Source organism: Neomonachus schauinslandi, chromosome 10, assembly GCF_002201575.2.
Source record: "Neomonachus schauinslandi chromosome 10, ASM220157v2, whole genome shotgun sequence".
Taxonomy (NCBI): Eukaryota; Metazoa; Chordata; class Mammalia; order Carnivora; family Phocidae; genus Neomonachus; species Neomonachus schauinslandi.
In genome coordinates this window covers 36,514,116-36,534,925 of record NC_058412.1, presented here as the reverse complement: position 1 = coordinate 36,534,925, position 20,810 = coordinate 36,514,116, and the positions used below count along the sequence as shown (strand labels likewise).

General features: G+C 40.8%; 2 protein-coding genes across 6 annotated transcripts in view; both read right to left on the bottom strand.

Moving 5' to 3' along the window:
* FBLN7 (fibulin 7) overlaps positions 1–235 on the bottom strand; it is a 44,156-nt gene extending 43,921 nt beyond the window's left edge. The window contains exon 1 of the mRNA XM_044918875.1: positions 158–235. Within this exon, the coding sequence (XP_044774810.1) occupies positions 158–235 (78 nt within the window). The remainder of the gene's footprint in view (positions 1–157) is intronic.
* Positions 236–9,220: 8,985 nt separating this feature from the next.
* The window catches only part of TMEM87B (transmembrane protein 87B), a 50,204-nt gene continuing 38,614 nt past the window's right edge, over positions 9,221–20,810 (bottom strand). For 4 of the 5 annotated variants that reach the window (XM_021697404.2, XM_021697405.2, XM_044918618.1 and 1 more), the window contains exons 16-19: positions 18,153–18,223; positions 15,887–15,939; positions 13,695–13,725; positions 9,221–12,542 (exon numbers count right to left, since the gene is read on the bottom strand). In XM_021697404.2, the coding sequence (XP_021553079.1) occupies positions 12,483–12,542; positions 13,695–13,725; positions 15,887–15,939; positions 18,153–18,223 (215 nt within the window). In that variant the 3' untranslated portion in view covers positions 9,221–12,482. The remainder of the gene's footprint in view (positions 12,543–13,694; positions 13,726–15,886; positions 15,940–18,152; positions 18,224–20,810) is intronic. The other variant, XM_021697406.1, reaches the window with a different exon arrangement.

The window sequence follows — 20,810 nt, the reverse complement described above, 5'->3', positions numbered from 1 at the left end:
GGGGGGGGGGGGGGGGGGGGGGGGGGGGGGGGAATCCCAAGAACCGCTCCGCGCCCCCTACCCAAGCCTCCAAGTGCCGAGCGACAAGCCCGGGTCCTCTGGCCTTGGCGTTGCCTCCCGGGCGAGCGGGACGGGCGAGAGGCGGGAGGGCACTGACCTGGGAAGCCCGCGACGCGGGGAGGGCGAGGAGCCCCAGCAGCAGCAGCAGGAGCGCGCGGGGACAGCTGGGCACCATCTTGCCAGTGGGAGCCGCTCGCCTGGGGAAGGGGAGACGCCGCCTCGGGCCGGCCCACGCCGCGGCCCCGGAGCGGCTCGCGCAGGGAGGGCGGCGGGAGCCCGGGAGCGCGGCGGGCGCCGTCTCGGGTCCAGGTGCGCCGCGCGCCGGCCACGAGCGTCCGCAGCCGCCCGCACGAGACAGCCCCGGCGAGGCGGGGAGGCGCCAGCCCCCGGGCCGAGGCCGAGGAGGAGGGGCTGCCCGGCCAGGAATGCGCCTGGGAGCGCGCCCAACCCGCGCGGCTCCCCGAGGAGGCCGGGCGCGACGCCGAGGACGAGCGCGGGCATCCGGAGGGCCTCGCGGGCCAGGGCGGCCGAGGCCGCGTGGCCGGTGCCCCGCACGCCCCCACCCCGACCGTCCCCTGGCCCCGCTGGGGAGACCGAGGCGCGCGTCGCCAGCCACGGGCGGCGGAGTGGCGATCCCGCTCCAGCTCTGCCCTACTTCGCAGCCCGCGTCCGGGACACCTTCCTCCACGGCATTCAGAGAGCAGGACCAGCTGGGCCGGGAGACGGGCTTCATAAACTTGCCTAAGTTCTCCATCGAGCAGAGGGGAGTCCTTCTCAATCATGCTAGTGGGGAACAAGAACCCACATGCACGGGGACCAAGAATCTCCTGTCCTCCTCATTGATAGTTCTCCCCTCCCAAGCGGGAAGGAGGAATTCCGTTTAAAACGAAGGCCGGGTTATGAGAACTTTGGATGCTTTGCTGAAGTCGCTGGGAAGGGCAGACATGAGTGGTCTGAAGTCCCCTGCATCCAGGGGCTGTGGGAGGAACCAGATGGCCTCAGCCCCAAGCTCCTGGAAACCATTATTTAAGTTCTTACTGGAAGAATGTTTTCAGAAGGCAACACTGCAGATGTCATGGTGCACACCAAGTCTGGCCAAGTCTCAGATCTATTTTTCCTTTCCGCATTTCATTTAGCAGAGCCCACTCAGAGCTCAAGGAATGGAGTTCAGAAGACCGTCGTCTCAGACCAAGAGTTCCATTGGAAGGCAGAAAGGAAAGTTGGAATCCCCTGGAAAGTGAGGGTGTGGTGTAGGCTGGCCACCTGAGCATTCATTATCCAGGAAATCCTACTGTGCTTCTCCCTCCACCTTCCTGTCACAGGAAGTAGAGCGGGGCCCATGTAATCTTAGTTTGCATTCCTGGAGACCGGGCAAAACATTGCTTTTCCCTGTCCAAGTGGAGGGACCAGGAAGCAGTGGCCCAATCCCAGGAAGCCTGTGGAAATTATGGTTTTCTGCCCCAATCTGTCATGTGTTTGCCCTTGATGCCAAAGCCAGTGCTCCCCCAGCCCCTTTCACTTACCCTCCTCTCTCCCTCCCACTAATGAAAGGTTGGGTTCTGGTTGGTACGGCCATGTTTAATATGTATTTTATCCCACCTCGTGTTTGCATGGTGACCTGCCCTGGAGGCCAAGACTTCTCTCAGCCCGCTTCCGGCTGTGCACTGGGAGCCAGATTTTGGCAGATGTCAGGAAGCGTTTTTTTTTCCCCTCTTGCCCTCCCTGTGGATTCATAAAGCTGAATCTGGGCATGGTTGAGTGACTTGCCCAAGGTATGTAAACCCCAGACTCAGGCCCCTCCCAGAGCTGTGCTGTTTCCCGCACAGGCTACCTTCCGCCTCAGCACCTTTCACTTAAATACAGGCGCATAGGATTTCAGGAATTTTAGTTACAGTTACAGAATTTTTTTTTTTTTTTGCCTTTTTCCTTTCCTTTTCTTTCCTTTCCCTCCTTCCCTCCTCTCCTTCCTCCTTCTTTTTATATTTTTTAAGCATTTCTAAATTTCAACAGGGATTTTTTTTCCTATCTACTAATTTCTGTTTGTTGCCCTTGTCCTATGGTCACCTTCCATTTAGCATTCTGATGTCTGCTCTGAATTAAGGTCACTCTGCCCCAGCAGTACTGCCCCTTCTCTCTCTGTCCCCAACTGTCCTTGACCCCCAGTGGTCAAGGCAGCCCCCCTGCAGCCCAGAACCTGTCAGGGCTCTCTGAAAGCAGACTGTGGGGACGCCTGGGTGGCTCAGTTGGTTAAGCAGCTGCCTTCGGCTCAGGTCATGATCCCAGGGTCCTGGGATCGAGTCCCACATCGGGCTCCTTGCTCAGCAGGGAGCCTGCTTCTCCCTCTGCCTGCCTCTCCCCCTGCTTGTGTTCTGTCTCTCTCTCTGACAAATAAATAAATAAAATCTTTAGAAAAAAAAAAAGAAAGCAGACTGTGAAAATAAGCCCAGTGTCCTATATTCAGCGTTCCAAAAACTAAGCTTTGACTTTAACAAAATGGGTCTATCTTCTATATTACTTCTTCTGTTTCCTCTATATTTAGTTTTCAAGAGAATATTCCAGAATGTCAGGGATTGGTGGGGGGGTCTACACATCTAAAGAAAATAGTTTAGGGGCATCTGGGTGGCTCAGTCAATAAGCATCTGCCTTCCGCTCAGGTCATGATCCCAGAGTCCTGGGATCCAGGCCCGCATCGGGCTCCCTGCTCAGCGGGAAGCCTGCTTCTCCCTCTCCCACTCCCCCCCGCTTGTGTTCCCTCTCTTGCTGTGTCTCTGTCAAATAAATAAATGAAATCTTTAAAAAATATATTTTAGAAGTTTTTTGACAGAATCAATCACCATCTCCTGGGATCAGTGCTTTTGCTGATACACTTGTGTTCCCTGTGTAATGTGGGGATGCAAAACGAGACAGGAAGATTTGCTATAGAAATCTATTTAACACCCAACCAGAAGCAGCACCCAGCCTGAAACAACCGTTCCTGTAGGGTTCTCTGTCCCTTATGGTGCTCCACACCATGTTGCTTACCCTATGGGGGAGTTCATATGCTTATTTTGCCTGTTGGCCCATTTGGGTCTGCTTCTCTCCCTTTCCCACCTTCACCCCACATCTGTGATTCTAAATGTCATCGGCCCCCACCAAACACCTTCAAAGGGTCCTAGGAACAAAACCCAGCATGTTAGCCTGACCTGGAATAATTAGGTAGGAACAGGGGTAGGGGGTGATCTAGAAGGAGTGCAGTGATTGGTCCAATTCACTCATTACACAAATATTTTTTGAGTGCCAACCTGGGGCACAGCCCTGTGTGAGGCTCTACATCACGCTTTCACACTACATCAAGGAAGTGAGCCAGAAGTTTCTTCTTTGAAATGATAACACGGAAAGGGGTTACAAACAAAAAATACATTTATACTGTCTTTGGTAATTATCTACATAATTACCTTTACTGGTACCACTTATGGCTTCATTCAAGTTACTGTTTAGTGTTATGTCTTTTCAGCCTGAAGTACTCTCTTTAGTATTTCTTGTAGGGCAGGACTGCTAGCAAAGAATTCTGGTTTTGTTTTTCTGGGAGTATCTTTATTTTTCCTTCATTTCTGATGGATAGTTTGCCTGGATATTAAATTCTTGGTTGGCAGGTGTTTTTTTTTTTCCTTTCACTACTTTGGATATGTCATCCCATTGCCTTCTTGCCCCCATGTTTTCTGATGAAAAAATAGCTTTTAATCTTATTGAGCATTCCTTGTATGTGATAAGTCACTTCTCCCTTGTTGCTTTCAAAATTCTGTCTTTGTCTTTTGCTAGGTTGATTATGATGTATTTCAGTATGGATCTCTGAGTTTATACCCCTTGGAGTTTGCTGATCTTCCTGGATGTGTAGATTAATGTTTATCACCAAGTTGGTGAGTTTTCAGCTGTTATTTCTTCAAGTATTCTTTCTACCACTTTCCTACTCTCCTCTCTTTCAGATTTTCCCATTATGCATATATTGATATGTTTGATGATGATCTACAGACCTCGGAGGCTCTGTTCATTTTTCTTTTTTCTATTTACTTGCTATTCCCCAGACTGAATAATATCAATTAACCTATATTCAAGTTCACTGATTCTTTATTCTGCCTGATTAAAACTGCTATTGAGCCTGTAGTAAATTTTTCATTTCGGTTATTGTACTTCTCAACAGAAAAGTATTTCTATTTCCTTTCTATTTGGCTCATTTTTAAAAAAGATTTCATTTATTTATTTGAGAGAAAGAGCACATGCGAGACAGAGCACAAGCAAAGGAGGGGCAGAGGGAGAGGGAGAAAGAAGCAGGCTCTCTGATGAGCAGGGAGTCCGATGCGGGGCTCGATCCCGGGACCCTGGGATCACAACCTGAGCCGAAGGCAGATGCTTAACTGACTGAGCCACCCAGGAGCCCCACTGGCTCATTTTTTAATTGTTATTTCTTTACTGATATTATCTATTTGGTGAGCTGTTTCATTTAGTTCTTTTGATATAGTTTCCTTTAGGTCATTGAACATATTTAAAATAGCTGACTTAGGGGCACCTGGGTGGCTCAGTTGGTTAAGCATCTGCCTTCTGCTCAGGTCATGATCCTAGAGTCCTGGGATCGAGCCCCGCATTGGGCTTCCTGCTCAGCGGGGAGTCTGCTTCTCCCTCCTTCTGTGTCTTCCCAGCTTGTGCATGCACTCTCTCTCCCACTCACTCTTCCTCTCAAATAAATAAATTTTAAAAAAGTAAATAAAATAGCTGACTTAAAGTGCTTGTCTAGTAAGTCCAACATCTGGTCTTTCTCACGAACATTTTCTATCAATTGCTTTTTCCCCCTTATTTTTTTTTGTGTGTCATAATTCTTTGGTGAAAACTGGACATTTTAAATAATGTGGCACCTCTGGAAATCAGATTTTTCCCTCTCCCTAGGGTTTTTTGTTGTTGCTGCTTGTTGTTATGTTTGTTTAGTGACTTCTCTGAACTAATTCTGTAACATCTATATCTTTTGTAATATATGGCCACTGAAGTCTTTATTCAGTTATTGGTGGTCAGCTAATTATTAATTATTGGACAGAATTTTCCTTAAATTCTTGGAACCAACAAATCTCCTGGTCTTTGTCAAGGTGCTTGTGTCTATGGTAAGACACATCTTCAACTCTCATACAGCCGGTTTACAACTCTGCCTTAACCTTCACTTCCTGTTTATACTCTGCTGTGCAAAGCCCTACATATACATGTGGCCTTTTAGATTCCCAGAAATACATTGGAGCTTTTCTTTTTAGTTTTACTTTTTGAGGCTTTTGGTTAGTCTATTGTTTGCTTCCATTGTTATTTATTGCCTTGGGCAGCTACAACATTAAAACACTTGACTGCAAATGTCTTTTAACAAATGTCCCCAAGGAAAAACCTTTTAACACTGGTCAAGCTCTGGCCCAGGTCAGATAAAGACAAGCCTTTCTAGTGGTGAATTCCAAGGAACCACTAGACCAGTCAATGAATGCCAAATCTTTGGAAATGAGATTTTGAAAGATCTCCAGCTCCATTCTGCTCCCTGCAGTACTGGGAATGTGGGCCCTTAATTTTGAAGGCCACTGCGTGCTGGGGAACAGGGTAGGGGAGTAGGACAGATGGAAGGAAAGCTTGGTGTTCTTACTGAAATTCAGGCATTTTTTCTTGCATAAATGCTCCTTAGGTTGCTGCAAGACTGGTTAATTTCCAGAGTTCTGAAAGTTAATTCTGAAAGTTTTTATGAGTTTTTCATTGTTTTTATGAAGGGACAAACTTCCAGAGGTCCTTAGTCCCTTGTTATCTCTGACGTCACCCCCACATCATTTTCTTAAGCAGGCGGTTTACTGGGTTGGACTCAAATCAAACTTTGTCTCCTATGTTAGAAATCTCAGTTCTACTTTCTTAGCTTTGGATGGGTTGCATGGAGTCTGTCCCGTACATGCATTGTAGAGGGTGAGCCAGTAATTTGGGAGATTTATACACAGATGTGGTGCTTACCTTCTTTGTGTTTCTCTCTTTCGGTAATTCTTTAACTTCCCAGCTACTGCAGTTCTAATCTCTGTCTTCTAGTTCAGCAAGGAAAAGATCAGGGTTTATACCCAGATTTAATCTCTATACCTGGCAAGAACTGTGGCCTGCTATCAGTGAAAAAGCCATAAAAAAACAGGGAAATCACCCAGTGCAGTTCCCTTCATCCAAGTGTTGAATCCCTTCCTATGCCTCCCTGCTTTGTGTCTGTCGCCAATGTCTTCACGTAGTTGTCATTTAAATTTTGTGGAGAGTTGTTATTTGTAGGGAAGTTTGGTCCAATCGAAGGTACTTCTCCATTATCAGAACTTGAAATCCACAAATGCATTTTAGAATAATACATTATTTTTTTTCCCCAGGGATGGCAGTACTCTTTGTGTACATTTTTATTTTTATTATTATTATTATTTTAAAGATTTTATTTATTTATTTGACAGAGAGAGACACAGCGAGAGAGGGAACACAAGCAGGGGGAGGGAGAAGCAGGCTTCTCGCTGAGCAGGGAGCCCGATGCGGGGCTCGATCCCAGGACCCTGGGACCATGACCTGCACCAAAGGCAGACGCTTAACGACTGAGCCACCCGGGTGCCCCTTTGTGTACATTTTTAAAAAGTTTTTTATTTCATCGCTAAATCTGTTTAATCGCATTTGGTAAGTAAATTAAAGAAAATGTTAAAGGCAGGAATTACAGACCAGAACTCTCCAGAGAAATTACTTTGGCACCATCTGCTGGATAGCTTTTAAAAGTTTTCCTGTACATAAGCTTCCATTGCAGTTTTTTTTACTACTTTTCCACAATGATTTAAAGGAAATATTGTCAAAATTATTTACATCTGAATCAGAACCATACCAGCTTATGTTAATAGGAATTTAGCAATAGTAGTAAATCGTAAAAATTAAGCAGTAAATAGTAAATCCACTATCACTTAAGGGGCAATAATAACTTGCCCTGGGAAACTTCCATTGCAACACACGTAAATAAATCTTAGAATGTGAATTTCATAGGGAGAACTTTATTTCAGCTGGGTCTCAGTAGCCTCCATGACAATCGCCGATGCATTTTTTATAACTTCGCTGTGTTGTGAAGGCCTGAGCACCAAGCACTTCAGATACATGACCTTAATCCTCTAACAAGCAACCATGTACATCCTCTCTGCCAGGACTTTGTAGAAACCGTTCAAGGGTATTTCCCACCAGTATTATACTAGCTTTCCATTTGCTAGGAGGGTGACTTTGGGCAAGTTATTCAGCCATGCTCAGTCTGTTTTCTCATCTATAAACTCACTGGCTACACCTACCTTACTGACTACGGAGACTACAATGGTTAAGAGAGCCTGCCACTCTGTGAGCACTCCCAACCCTCCCTAAACTGTCAGCACTGTTATTACAACAGGTCTCCTTCTCCTCAGGGGGATACCCATCTTGGCCACTCCCGAGGCTGGGAGAATTTCCAAGAATGTTCTCCATGTTCCATCTACTTACTTGGGGCAGGACGGATTTTATTTATTAATGAATTAAGCTGTGTTCTGACACCATGTGCTTTTCTAGATTTTCTGATATCACATAGCCTACTTATGGACTATCACCATATCTCCGTATGTTTACCTTAGAAAATAGAAAGGCAGAAGTTTTTGTCTCCTCTGTCCACTGCTCCCAAAGAATCTGTGGCAGAAGCCACTAGCTGTCCCCCAAATCCATTCTCTCCTTCGTAGAGTAGAACAGTAGGCAGGTGCATGGCTCTTATTTCCCAGATGCCTGGCACTTTGTGTGGCCATGTGACTGTTTGTCCATGGAATATGCTCGGAAGTGATGAGGAACACTTCCAGGTTTTGCCCCACAAAACTTCCCAGGCTGTCCTTTCTCCTTCTGTCGGCTACATGCAGATGACAGGCCTAGGAGCTGGAGGGCCCACAAGAGAGAGAAACGTTGGGACCCTGAGGGATGTGTGGGGGAAGGTTGCCTTGCCCACCTCTATACCCACCCCAGAACTGTTGCATGACCAAGAAATAAACTTTTTTGTCTTAACCTTCTGAAATGTTTAATCACCTTGTGACCACAGCTTAGCTAAATCTAAACATTAACCAGGAATGCCATTGTGGTGCATTTTCACTCAATCCTTTCTCTACTTTGTGTTTTCATGGATAGGAGTTCACAACAGTGACTTTGTATCTTACAAGTATTTTTCTATGTTCTTATGAATTCTTCGTAACTTAATGGTTGCAGTATCCCATAAAGTATCTGGCTAGACCATAATTCACTTACTATTCTATTGTTGACAGTTTGTTTCTAATTCTGTCTCCACTTTAAATAATGCTATAATAAAAATTTTTATGCAGAAGCCTTATTCTATAGTTTGAATCATTTTTAAAAACATCACCAGAATTGGCAGCAACCAAAGGTCGTAAACACATTGTTGAACTTCTTTTCACAAAGACTGAATCAAGTACATTACTATCATTAATGAGTGTGTTCATTTCATCAGACTTTGCAAGCAAACAGATTTTACAAATGTGTTAGTATAAACCTGTTAATTTTTAAAATTCCCCCATCTTCTATTTTGCATTAAAAAGATTTTTAAATTTATTTTTCAAAGATCTTATTTATTTATTTGAGAGAGAGAGGTAGCAAGAGAGAGCATGGGGGGTGGTGTGGGGCAGGGAGAGGAAGCAGCAGGCTCCCTGCTGAGCAAGGAGCCCAAAGAGGGACTCGATCCCAGGACCCTGGGATCATGACCTGAGCTGAAGGCAGATGATTAAGCAACTGAGTCACCCAGGCACCCCTATTTATTTATTTATTGAGAGAGAGAGAGTGTGCAAAGAGAAAGGGAGAGAGAATCTCAAGCAGACTCCCTGCTGAGCGCAAAGCCCGACACGGGGCTCTATCTCACGACCCTGAGTTCATGACCTGAGCCGAAACCAAAGTCGGACGCTTAACCGACTGAGGCTACCCAGGGGCCTCATATTTTGCATTTCTTTGCTCACTACTGAGGTTGAACACTTTTCCATATTTGTTAATTAGTGCATCTCCTGTCTTAAGACTTTTGTTTAAAGCCTGCCATCTATTTGGGTCTACATATCCTGCAGCTCTACATAATCTAGCACTAACAGATATTAGAATCAACCATCCAGAATTTCAGAAAGCATTTTATTAAAAGTCAGAACAAATATTAAGGCACAAAAATACATCAACGTTTCAAACAAAAATCTTTGAAACAGTTTTGTCCTACATCCAAAGCAACTTCTTCCAAATTATACAATAATTTAACCCTTTTAAATAGAAAAATAGAACTTCTCAAACCCCTGAATTTTCTCCTCAAATACATGAATGCTTTCCTAGTTCTAAAGAAGTTTCTTAATGCAGTACTGAGCTTCTATAGATACTGTACATTTCCTTAAAATCCTACTTTTGTCACTTATATACATTTGATATGTTTAGAACTTTATCAATATGTTAAACTTCTTTCTTGTAAGTATAAGGCTTGGTGTTTTGTATTGCTTATTGCATGCTGTTGATCATACAAAGACACATTAAGAAAACTAGTGATTTTTAAATCTAGCATAACATCTCTCTAAACTAGTCATATATAGCTTAGTGCAACAAACTCAAACCCCTTTTATTTATTTTGAAAGTAAACTCTACCCCCAACGTGGGGCTCGAACTCACGATCCCAAGATTAAGAGTCGTATTTTTTACTGAATGAGCCAGGCAGGCACCTCAAACCCCTTTTTAAAAAAAGATATAAAAATCAATCTTATATGTACATTTTTTATACTTTCAGTCTTGACATTATAGTAGTGCAAACATAATGTACTGTATCACAGAGGAAAAGTTGGTTTTCTCTACAGGATATGAAAGATTTAAAAATTATCTTCTTTACAGGAAAAGTAAAGGACATCATCTCTCAGTCTTAAAAAATTCACATATTCATCTATTTTTTATTTTTGAAATAAATTAACTATCCTTTAAAGCAGATAATTAAATGCTAATCTAACTCAAATCATGAAAATTCCCTTGTAAGCAAATTTCACACATCATATAAATCTAACATGACTTGCATTAGAACACTTAAGCATTTTGTCTAGAAACACATAAAACTGGACTCTTCTCAGATTCCTTCATTTATAATGAGACCCATCTTGGTGGCATCCCAAGAATAAACTGATCTGATAAACTCAAAAGCTTTGATGGCCAGTTTCTGGACACTTTGTGCAGAAGCTGGGATAAAGGGCTGTACAATGGCCCCAGGTATCACTTTTCCCCAGTGTCCTTCAGACGAACCACAGCTACAGCCCTAGGACACCCCCTCCTATTTATATGAGGGGGCTAAGAGGACCTTCCATAGGAATACTCAATTCAGGTCAAGAGACATCAACTGACGACACAATTATCACTGAAAGTGACAGATATATGCCCTTGGAAAAACAACATTTCTGACAAGGTTATCAGGAGGGAAACCTGCTTTCTCTAGAAGATGAGAAAAGTTTGCTTTTCAGCCTGTAGCTGAGCTATACACGTCGCATCCTTTATCACTCCAGCCGCAGAGATGTTTTTATACCCACTATTGAGGTTATGTCAGAGGCAGTGTCCCCTGTGCTCACAATCGATGCCCCACTCCTGCCCCACTACATCTGCAGCTCCTACAGGCTGGAAGCCCAGGACCCTGTATTTCAAACTTCAGCTGGAGTCATATGATGAGTTGGGGGTCTGCCTCAAAATCTGGGAATGGTAGTAGAGAAAAATGTTAGGAATAAGAAGGCAGGGTCACCTCCGGCTCTGAAACAACTGGGCCCAGGGTAAAATATACCAAAGCCAGAATGGACATAAATGCTGGGAAATGTAGTGGGTGGGGGCCCATTATTGTGGCAGAAATGGAAATAAGGAATGGAACCCACACTAACTGACATTCTTTTCCTAGGAAGGATGCCCCAAACCATTCAGTGTTCTCTATCAAAAATAAATTTGAAAGTATCTTTCAAGACACATTATTACTAGAATTTTTTTTTTTTTTTGCTAACTCCTATGACAAGAGTAAATGAGAAATAAATTGAAAAGGTAGGCTCTTGAAAGAAAAAATTTTGTTTTGTGGCTCACAATGAAAATAAATTAACAGTTATACTTAAGTGTTTGTACTGGTTAAAGCTTTAAATGCTTCTCAGTCAAAATTCTCTGAAGTCATTCTCAATTCACAAGGTTAGAACCTCTTCAAAGAAAGATATACAAGATTCTAACTTTTATTCCTATTCTAAATGTCCACTAGCCCTGTATCTTTGGTCATGAAAGCAGCAAAACATTCACATTTCCAACATTCTACATTCAACTACCTTTCAAGTTTAGAATGTTCTGCACTTAAAAAAATATTAAAACAAAAAATTTTCAAATCATGTATTACATATATAATGTAACAAAATGATATGTAAAACATGGTTGAAGGTTAAGAAATTAATTACAAGATTAATAGTGATATACTGTGCAGATAAACATATGTTTCATTATGAAACCAAATAAACCAAGATTATGTAAAGAAGTTCTGGTGTCTACAAGGGTCACTGGTAATGAGTCCCCCAGCTTGCCGGAGAGAAACTGCGATGTGGCGACATGTCTAGCACCTGCCCCAGACAGATTCCGCAGCAGCACGTGCACATATGGCCTGAGTGAGGGGACAATGGCAGAGCAGATCCTTGGAAGTGACCATCAAGACCTCTTTCCTGTGTTCTTGTGTTCCCCTGAGCCCAGACAGAGGGGACCCAACTCTGCGGTTTGGTGTGCACAGTGATATTTACAGACAAGGACTTTGTGTGGACCCGTATGAATACGTATACACACCCACAGCCTCACACACCCACACAACAAAGCTAACCATATAAACATGCTTATGTTCTAAGGCTAACCAAGTTTTACTTAATTTCAAATCACTTCAGTATAAAAGTCAAAGAAAATTATTTTGCATCTAGTAACTACACACCCAAGAGATGGAGATGCTGCTTTACCATACTACAGAAGAATCACATCATTTACCTCAAAGGGTAGTGGAAGAATAGTAGGAGTATTTATGTAAAAAGTATTTTTAAGTCTGGAATTGATATATTTTCCAGAGAAAAGAGAAGACCCAAATCCACGTCCCTGCCACCTCTCAGCTAAGGGCATTTGGGCATATTTCTTTATCATAATACTTTTCTTAGATTATTTCGAAATCCAGGCAATTAATGGACAAGAAGCCGACATTCCAGAGCAGCTTAAAACGGTCGCAGAACCCTCCTACCACCTGAATTCTTAGTTGTAATACACAGATTTCCAAGATAATGCAATAAAACCTTGCTGCACTATATCACAACAAAGCTCTCTTTCAGTCTTGAGGAAGTCTCTCACCATTAACCTGGTTTCAGTTCTATGGGTTCCAATCACATTATCTTTTCTGACGAGAACATTTTTTCTGCCATTTCAGATCTGGTCATGATTTCCTTAAAAAAAAAAAAAAATGACATGCTTGCAAATGTTGATGCTCCTTCCAGAACATAACAAAATTCTCTAATCTTTCAACAGTCACAGTTTTGTGGGGGACTAAGTATATTCCACGATACACACAGAAATATCTAAGATACAGAAAATAAACACCGGACAATCCACACTTCTAGTGACGTATGGTGGATATCTGTTGGCAAGTTCAGAAAACTTGAACATCCTGCTAGCTGGAAAAAGTCTGGAGTTCAGAATTACTGGTGAGAGGCAGGGATGGGGCTAACATGGATTTCCTAGGCATAGTTCATCTGGGGATTTGCCTCACTTTACACAATTCATATATTTTGAAATTATAAAATTATTTATCACATGAATCCTCTAAATGCCCTTTTAAAAGCAATTCTCCAGGGTGTATCTTTCCGTAGAGTTCTAAATCCTTAAGTTCAACTGCTTTGTAGCCAGGTGCAAGTCTACTGCACCCTCCTCAAAACTTCCTGCTACCGTCAAGATCAACCTGCTGCAGCCGGTCACCTCCCTTACCTTTAGTCAACACAGCAGCAGCTTCTGTCCTGTTCCCTAGCCACCACCGAAGCCACGCCTCAGCTACCACTCATGTTCCTCTACTGTTCCTTCCTGTAAGCTCCTGCTCCCCACATCCACCCTTTAATTCTTACAATTCAGACTTCTTTCCGTCTTGGGCCACCCTTCAATGTCCAGATGATCCATAACTCATTTTTCTCCCCCAAACCTTCTCAAATCCACATCCTCTATTCAAGTCTCCTGCTTAGTAAATGAAAATCAGACAGAAACTCTATTTAATACCCCAACAAAATATCTCAAGTATAAGAGATTAATTTAGACAAACTGCCATCTTAAAGTATTCTAAACTCTTACCAAGGTACAAGATGTTAGAAAATCAGAGACTTGAAATCTTATAAAATAATTCTCCCTTCCTTCATACCAACAAGCGTTTACCTTGCTCCTGTTTTAAATGAGGATCGAGCTCCTTTACACTTTACTGGCAAATCAGTGCACCATCTTCCAACCTGCTCAATTTGTAATCATTTTATAAAGTTCTAGAATTTCTTTCTGAAATACATTTCTACTTTGTGAAAATAACAGCACCAAGAAAATAAGCAAAAAATATGTTTTACCTCATCTGAATCCACTAATACTGGAAGAGCTCTGAAACAAAACAAAAACAGATGACAATGTTATTAAAAGGCTAGCGTATGTATTAAAGCTGAATATAGGCATATTTGGTAATCTACAAATTCTCATTCCTGGATAGACACAACCAATGGAAATAAACACCTACGTTCACCAACAAACATGGAGAGGAATTTTCATATTGTTCTTAATAGCCCCCAAACTGAAAATAACCCATATGGATAAATTACTATAGTCACACATGGAATACTATACAGCCAAGAAAATGGATGGATTAGTGAGGCATACATTTTTTAAACTGACACAAGTAATCTACAGTTATGAGACACCAGGATAGCAGCACATTTTGGAAAGTGGGGTTGTGATTTGGGAGGAAACAAAGGGGTTTTTAGGGCACTGGTGATGTTCTGTTTTTTTTAATCTAGGTGCTAGTTACATGAATGTGCTCATATTGAAAATTTATTGGAGCTTAGGATTCTATACTTTCCAGAATGTGTGCTATACTTAAAAAAATTTCAGTTAAAAACTGAAATGGGAAAATAATTGTAACTTCAAAATGGAAACAAGGCAAGATGACCAATTCTAGAGGCAAATATGTTGGAAGAATATCAATGAATACACCATACAAATGAATAATTCCAAACACAACTGACCTCCAACTACGGATTTATTTTTTAAGCCCCTGTTATTTTTCACTTTCAACAGTTGGACATGTATCTGAGTAGTGATGTCTTATCTAACTGATACCCTGTGCTTTTGTGAGAACTTAACAGGGATGAATAAGCTTGACTACAGTAATCATTTCACTATGCGTATGTTGAGCAAATGGATCACGTACACCTTAAATATATATATTAAAAAAAAAAGAGGGATGAGTCAACGTATTATGAAAGGTGGTATTTATGGAATCAAGTATCTGTTTAATTCCCATATCATCATTACTACTGACTGGATGTCTACCGGTGAAGGTACTGAAGAGAGAGTTATACAATATAACCTTTGCTTGGGAAAGATAATATGGCTAAAAAGAAAAGCCAAGTGTAGAGCATCGATGAGTGATGGCTCTCCCTCACTGAGAGGGGGAGCAAAGTCTATGTGCTGGAGCTGCAACATACAAGTGCCATCACAGCAAGACTCCAGAGGACGCCACTTAGATCTAGAGCAGGCCAAGGTGAGGGCAGAAGAAAGAGAACTGGGAGACAAGCCAGGTATGAGAAAGGGGCCGGGCGAGACTGCTTGTAATATTACAATTAAGGAAAATCCAGGGGAGAAGACTGTTTTAGGGGAAACATGAACCAGAACCTGAGAGATCCAGAAGACAACGGTTGGGTGCTCAGCACTCTGTCTGGAGATAAACACTAGCAATCTTAAAATAGCTCCTCTGTGAGGTTAATGACTAAAACTTATCAAGATGTACTGAGTACACTGAAGAGGGAGGTGAACTCTGCTAAGCTGTGTCCTTTATGGCTTGTCAGAGATTAAGGAAAAGCCATATTGTCTATCTTATAATAGACTGCATCATATGTTATTCATGGTCCATTCAAATTATCCTATGACATGCAAACAGAATTTCATACTCTGACAGGAACTGTCTGAATAGGAAGTAAATGGGAGCAGGGAAAGGAAAGAATAGTATATGAAAACGTTATCATATCTGGCTGTCCTACTGTTTTCTGTGGCGGAAATAGCTACATAGAATTCTTCTGTCAGGCAGGACCTAGATCCTGATTAGCTCAAAGTTCCTGAGGGGCTTTCTCTGCACTCTATTTTTCCGATGCTCATGTTTTCCTCCAATGACTTCCCCACCATACATGGTATTGTGGTTACATGTGTTTGAAAAAAAATGTTTTACATATGTTTGAACGTCTCCATAATAGAAAGTTGAAACGAAATAAAATGATCCTAATCCTGAAAAACTTAGATCAGAAAAGGCTGGAGTTGGTTACAGGCCATAGGTATTAAAGTACTTGCTGTATAGGGAAAAATGGAGGAGAAAGAAAAAGGCAGGGCTGTGTTTTCTTTGTAGTCTGACATGAAACCAGTCATTTGCTAGTGATGGGGGCCTATAAAAACATATGGAGGTATGATGTTCCAAAAGCACATGACAAAGTATGAAAATTATCTCTTTATACGATAACCTAAATTTTAGACTCAAACTTTAACAGGGGATATTTACACATCTGTGAATGAAGAGGGAATATTTTCTTCCACCCACTTCAAATCTTCATCCTGTAGAAATAAATTATTTAAATATTAGCATTTACTTAGTATCACCTGAAAGTAGAATTTTAAAACATAATGTATAAATTTAAGCACTAAAATTCAAATGCATGATTCTCTGCATTTCTACATATCCTAAGAAGTTGGCACTTACGCCACATAGAAATTATGCCAGTATTCTCTTAAATAGCCAAACAAAAATTTGAACTTTGGAATTTTGTACTTCTTAGTTTTCTTTAGATGCAAGGTGTTATTTTTTTTGTCCTGAAAAAACACGGTAGAAACACAGTTGATTTGTAAGACAGAAAATAGCAAGAATATTGATTTTTATTGGCTTTTTGCTCCTAGCATTCATTATGCCTCCTAATTTGTTCTAGTTCTATTATAATGAGTTTATAATTTTTCTTTTTTTTTTTTTTAAAGATTTTATTTATTTATTTGAGAGAGAGAATGAGATAGAGAGAGCATGAAAGTGGGGAGGGTCAGAGAGAGAAGCAGACTCCCTGCAGAGCAGGGAGCCCAATGTGGGACTCGATCCCAGGACTCCAGGGATCATGACCTGAGCCGAAGGCACTTAACCAACTGAGCCACCCAGGCGCCCCGAGTTTATAATTTTTCAACAGAAAAAGATGACAGTACAAATACTCTAAATTTACAAAAGCCGATTTATTTCGGTCTCATATTTATGCTCATCTCTCTGGAGACAAGAAAAGGAAAGTAGGTCAGTGAGGGTATCTGTTTTTTAACAGAAACTTGCTTATGGTTATCTCACTGGGAGAAAGAAAAAATGCATATTAAATATTTTGATTTATAAAATAAAGTAAATCAAAATGTTTCTCTGTGATCTACTTGGCTACATGGAATACTCTGGTTCTAGTATTAATCACATCTTGCTCACCTAGGAGAGAGACAAAGCAACTGAGCCAGTATTAATAGGAACCCCAATTCTCTGAGCAAGTCTCAAGGAGAAATAAGTCATGAGATAAGGCTCCTGATCAAGAGCTGACTACCCTTAATTTAGAGAAATAAAGTATTCCCTTGATGTGTTTGCAAGCATTGAGTTTTAAAATAAACTGAGACATATCCCTAAAATAAAAGGAAAATATCTTAATGAAGTTAAAGTTTAATAGCTCTAACACCAGATAATTAAAACTGTTTTAATTTTTCTTAATTAACATATAATGTATTATTTGTTTCAGAGGTACAGGTCTGTGAGTCATCAGTCATACACAATATTGTCATACACAATCCACAACAGCGCTCACCATAGCACATACCCTCCCCAGTGTCCCTCACCCAGCCACCCCATCCCTCCCACCCCCCTCCACTCCAGCAACCCTCAGTTTGTTTCCTGAGATTAAGAGTCTCTTACGGTTTGTTTCCCTCTCTGGTTTTGTCTTGTTTCATTTTTTCCTCTCATCCCCTATGATCCTCTACCTTGTTTCTCAATTCCACATATCAGTGGGATCATATGATAATTATCTTTCTAAAACTGCTGTAATTTTTAAAGTTTAAATCACCATAAAACTACTCAAAGAACACATTTTAAGAAATTATTGATTACCAAAAATAAAAATGAAAAAATTTACCAAACCAACAGATCAGACTGTTCTCATGGATCATCTATCCTGTCAGAACTTAAAAGCATACATAAGTTTTATACTCTATTAATCACAACATACACACTTATAAGAAAGCAGAATATAAAACTGTATGAGAGGCACTTCCGCTGTGCCTAATATGCCTAAAATATTAAAAAACTCATCTCTACTCTCTATTTTACCATTTTTTCAAGCTTCCACAGTTCTATAACAAATGCTAATTTTGTTAACTGCATAGGCAATACATAAAGTCCTTTCCTAACAGATAACAAACGTTATCTGAAATGCCTTCAAAAATCACTTTAAAATGTGGAAAAATTAATACAAGCTTCTACTACGTCAAAGCTTCTCCATCTTTAATGTGCATATGAGTCATCTACAGGATCCTGTGAAGAAGCAGATTCAGATTCAGTAGGTCTGAGGTGCGCCTGAGCCTGCGTGTCGAACAAGCTCCCAGGTGATGCTCATGCTGGTCCAAGAATGGCGCCCCGGGAGCCGGCAGCTACTGCAGTTACAGCCGTCGCCCTTAACCGGTATCGCTGCTTGGTAACACTGGGTGTTATGAATGTTTTCCTGACAATGAATGTGACACAGACGCTATTAAATACATACTATACTTACAAAATTATCAGAAGTAGGTTTAGCTGTTCCGTTGGAAACCGTTTTTGAGACTCTTAATTTTATTCCTTCAGCTATAATGAGAAACATTATGGAGAGAAATAAATTATAAAATATTTTCTTTCATAATCTCATATTTAACAGCCCAACAGAGATTTATATATATCTTTATATATGTAGATTTATATATAGAGAGATTTTTACATATACTAATTATTTATATATGTATATATTTAAAGGAAAGTTAATAGCGGAAGCTTCGGGCAGGGTGCTGGCTTTAACATGACTTGGAAATGTAGGAGGGATGGCAAAAATTAACAGACTTCACGAATGTCTGCAATAACAACTAGGTTTTCAAGAGGCTAGTTTGAATTCTAGTTTTAGAGGAGTTTAAAGATTTTTATTTATTTGACAGAGACAGCGAGAGAGGGAACACAAGCAGGGGGAGTGGGAGAGGGAGAAGCAGGCTTCCCGCTGAGCAGGGAGCCCCATGCGGGGCTCGATCCCAGGACCCTGGGATCATGACCTGAGCCGAAGGCAGACGCTTAACGACTGAGCCACCCAGGCGCCCCTAGTTTTAGAGGAGTTTAAACAAACAAGTAAACATATACATATTTCCTTAGAGAGTTTCAATACATTTTAAAGTTTATGGATTTAAAAATCTATAGAATTTATAGTATCATATTCAATAATAAAACACATCTTTGGCTGTGCTTTTACTTCTCTGATGTGTACATTTTGGAATGTGCCTATGATAAAAATACAATGGGAGCGAGACGGATTTTCTTCCTATTTGACCAGGCTCTCCTTTCTGCCACCAGTTTCAGAGCAGAGGTTAAGGGCATGAGTTCTGGAACTAGACTGCCCCACCAGGATTCTGGCTCTCCCTATGCAACCCTGGGCAAAGCAGTTAACTTTCTGTGACTCACCATCCCCAGAAACACAATGGGATAATACTGATATCTACACCTCATTAAACAAGAGCATTAAACAAGTTAGCGTATATAAGGTGCCTGACACGTAATCTCTGCCCCATTACTAATCACTTTAGTTATTACAATAATTTGCAAATCGTGCTTCTCCATAAATAAGGTCAATTGGTATGTTACGATTATAAGTTGATACAATGAATGAAAATGAGGTTCCTTGATCAAAAAATGTTTCTGTGAGGCGTTTAAAATCCCAACATTTGAGATCTCTTCTCTTAATGGGGCAATACACTGATTTTTAAAATTGAGGTACAACATAGATAATAAAATACACAAATTTTAAGTGTACAGTCTAAGAGATTTTACAAGCATACACACTTGTGTAACTACCATCTCAGTCAAGACATTTAACATTTTCAACATTATATAAGGTTCTTTAAATTCCTTTCTGGTCAATCCTAATCCTACCAGAAGCAACCATTGTTCTGATTTACATAATCACCATGGCTTAGTTCTGCCTGTTCTGGAACTTCATATATAGAACCATAATCCATGGACTCTATATTCTTTTAGATTTGGCTACTTTCACTCAATATAAAGGTTTTGAGATTTATTTATGCGGTAGTGTTGGTTACTTTTGATATGGAACAGTAGCCCATTGTGTGGTATACTACAAATACTTTATCCATTCATTTGTTGATGGACATTGGGTTATATCCAGTTTTAAACTATTAAGAATAAATCTGCTGAAAATAATAGTGTACATCAGTGTCCTTCTGTGAACATCGCTTTCATATCTATCATTTCTTCTGGGTAAATATCTTGGGGTAGAATGGCTGGGTTGTATGGTAGGTATATGTTTACCTTTTTAAGAACCAAATCATTTTTTAAATTAGTCTTACTACTCTATATTCTTTCCAGTAGTGTCTGAGTAATATAACTGTTCCACATCCTCACCAACATGTCATGCTGTCAGTCTTTTAAATTTTAACCATTCTGGTGGATATGTGGTGGTATCTCACTCTGGTTTTAACTTGTTTCCCTGATGACCAAGCATCTTTTCACATGCTTATTGGTCATTCTTTTGTCTTCTTTGGTGAAGTGTATTCAAATATTTTTCTGTTTTTTACAAATTGAGTTTTTTTAATTGATTTATAGGGATTTTACTTATATTCTGGATACAAGTCCTTTCTCAGATATATGTACTGAGGATCTTTTATTCCAGTCTAGGGCTGGATACAAGTCCTTTGTCAGATACATGTACACATAATCTTTTACTCCAGTCTAAGCCTGGCCTTTCATTTCCTTAAGTTTCTCTTGATGAGTATTTTGATTTTTGTGAAGTCTAATTTAGCAGTTTTTAAAATTTTATGGTAACTGCTAATGTCCTATGAAATTATCTAACCCAAGGTTATAAAGATATTTTCTTGTTTTCTTTCAGAAGAGTTATAGTTTTTCTTTTTTAGCGGGGAGGGACAAAGGGAGAGGGAGAATCTTAAGCTGGTTCCAGACCCAGTGTGGACCCAACATGGGGCTCAATCTCACAACCCTGAGATCATGACCTGAGCCGAAATCAAGAGTTGGACACTTAAATGACTGAGCCACCAGGGCCCCCAGAAGAGTTATAGTTTAAGTTTTCACATCTAGGGTCTGTGGTCCATCTTGAATTAATTATTATGTGATATCTGTGTAAGGAGTCTAGGTGATTTTCCCTCCATGTGTTTATCTAGTT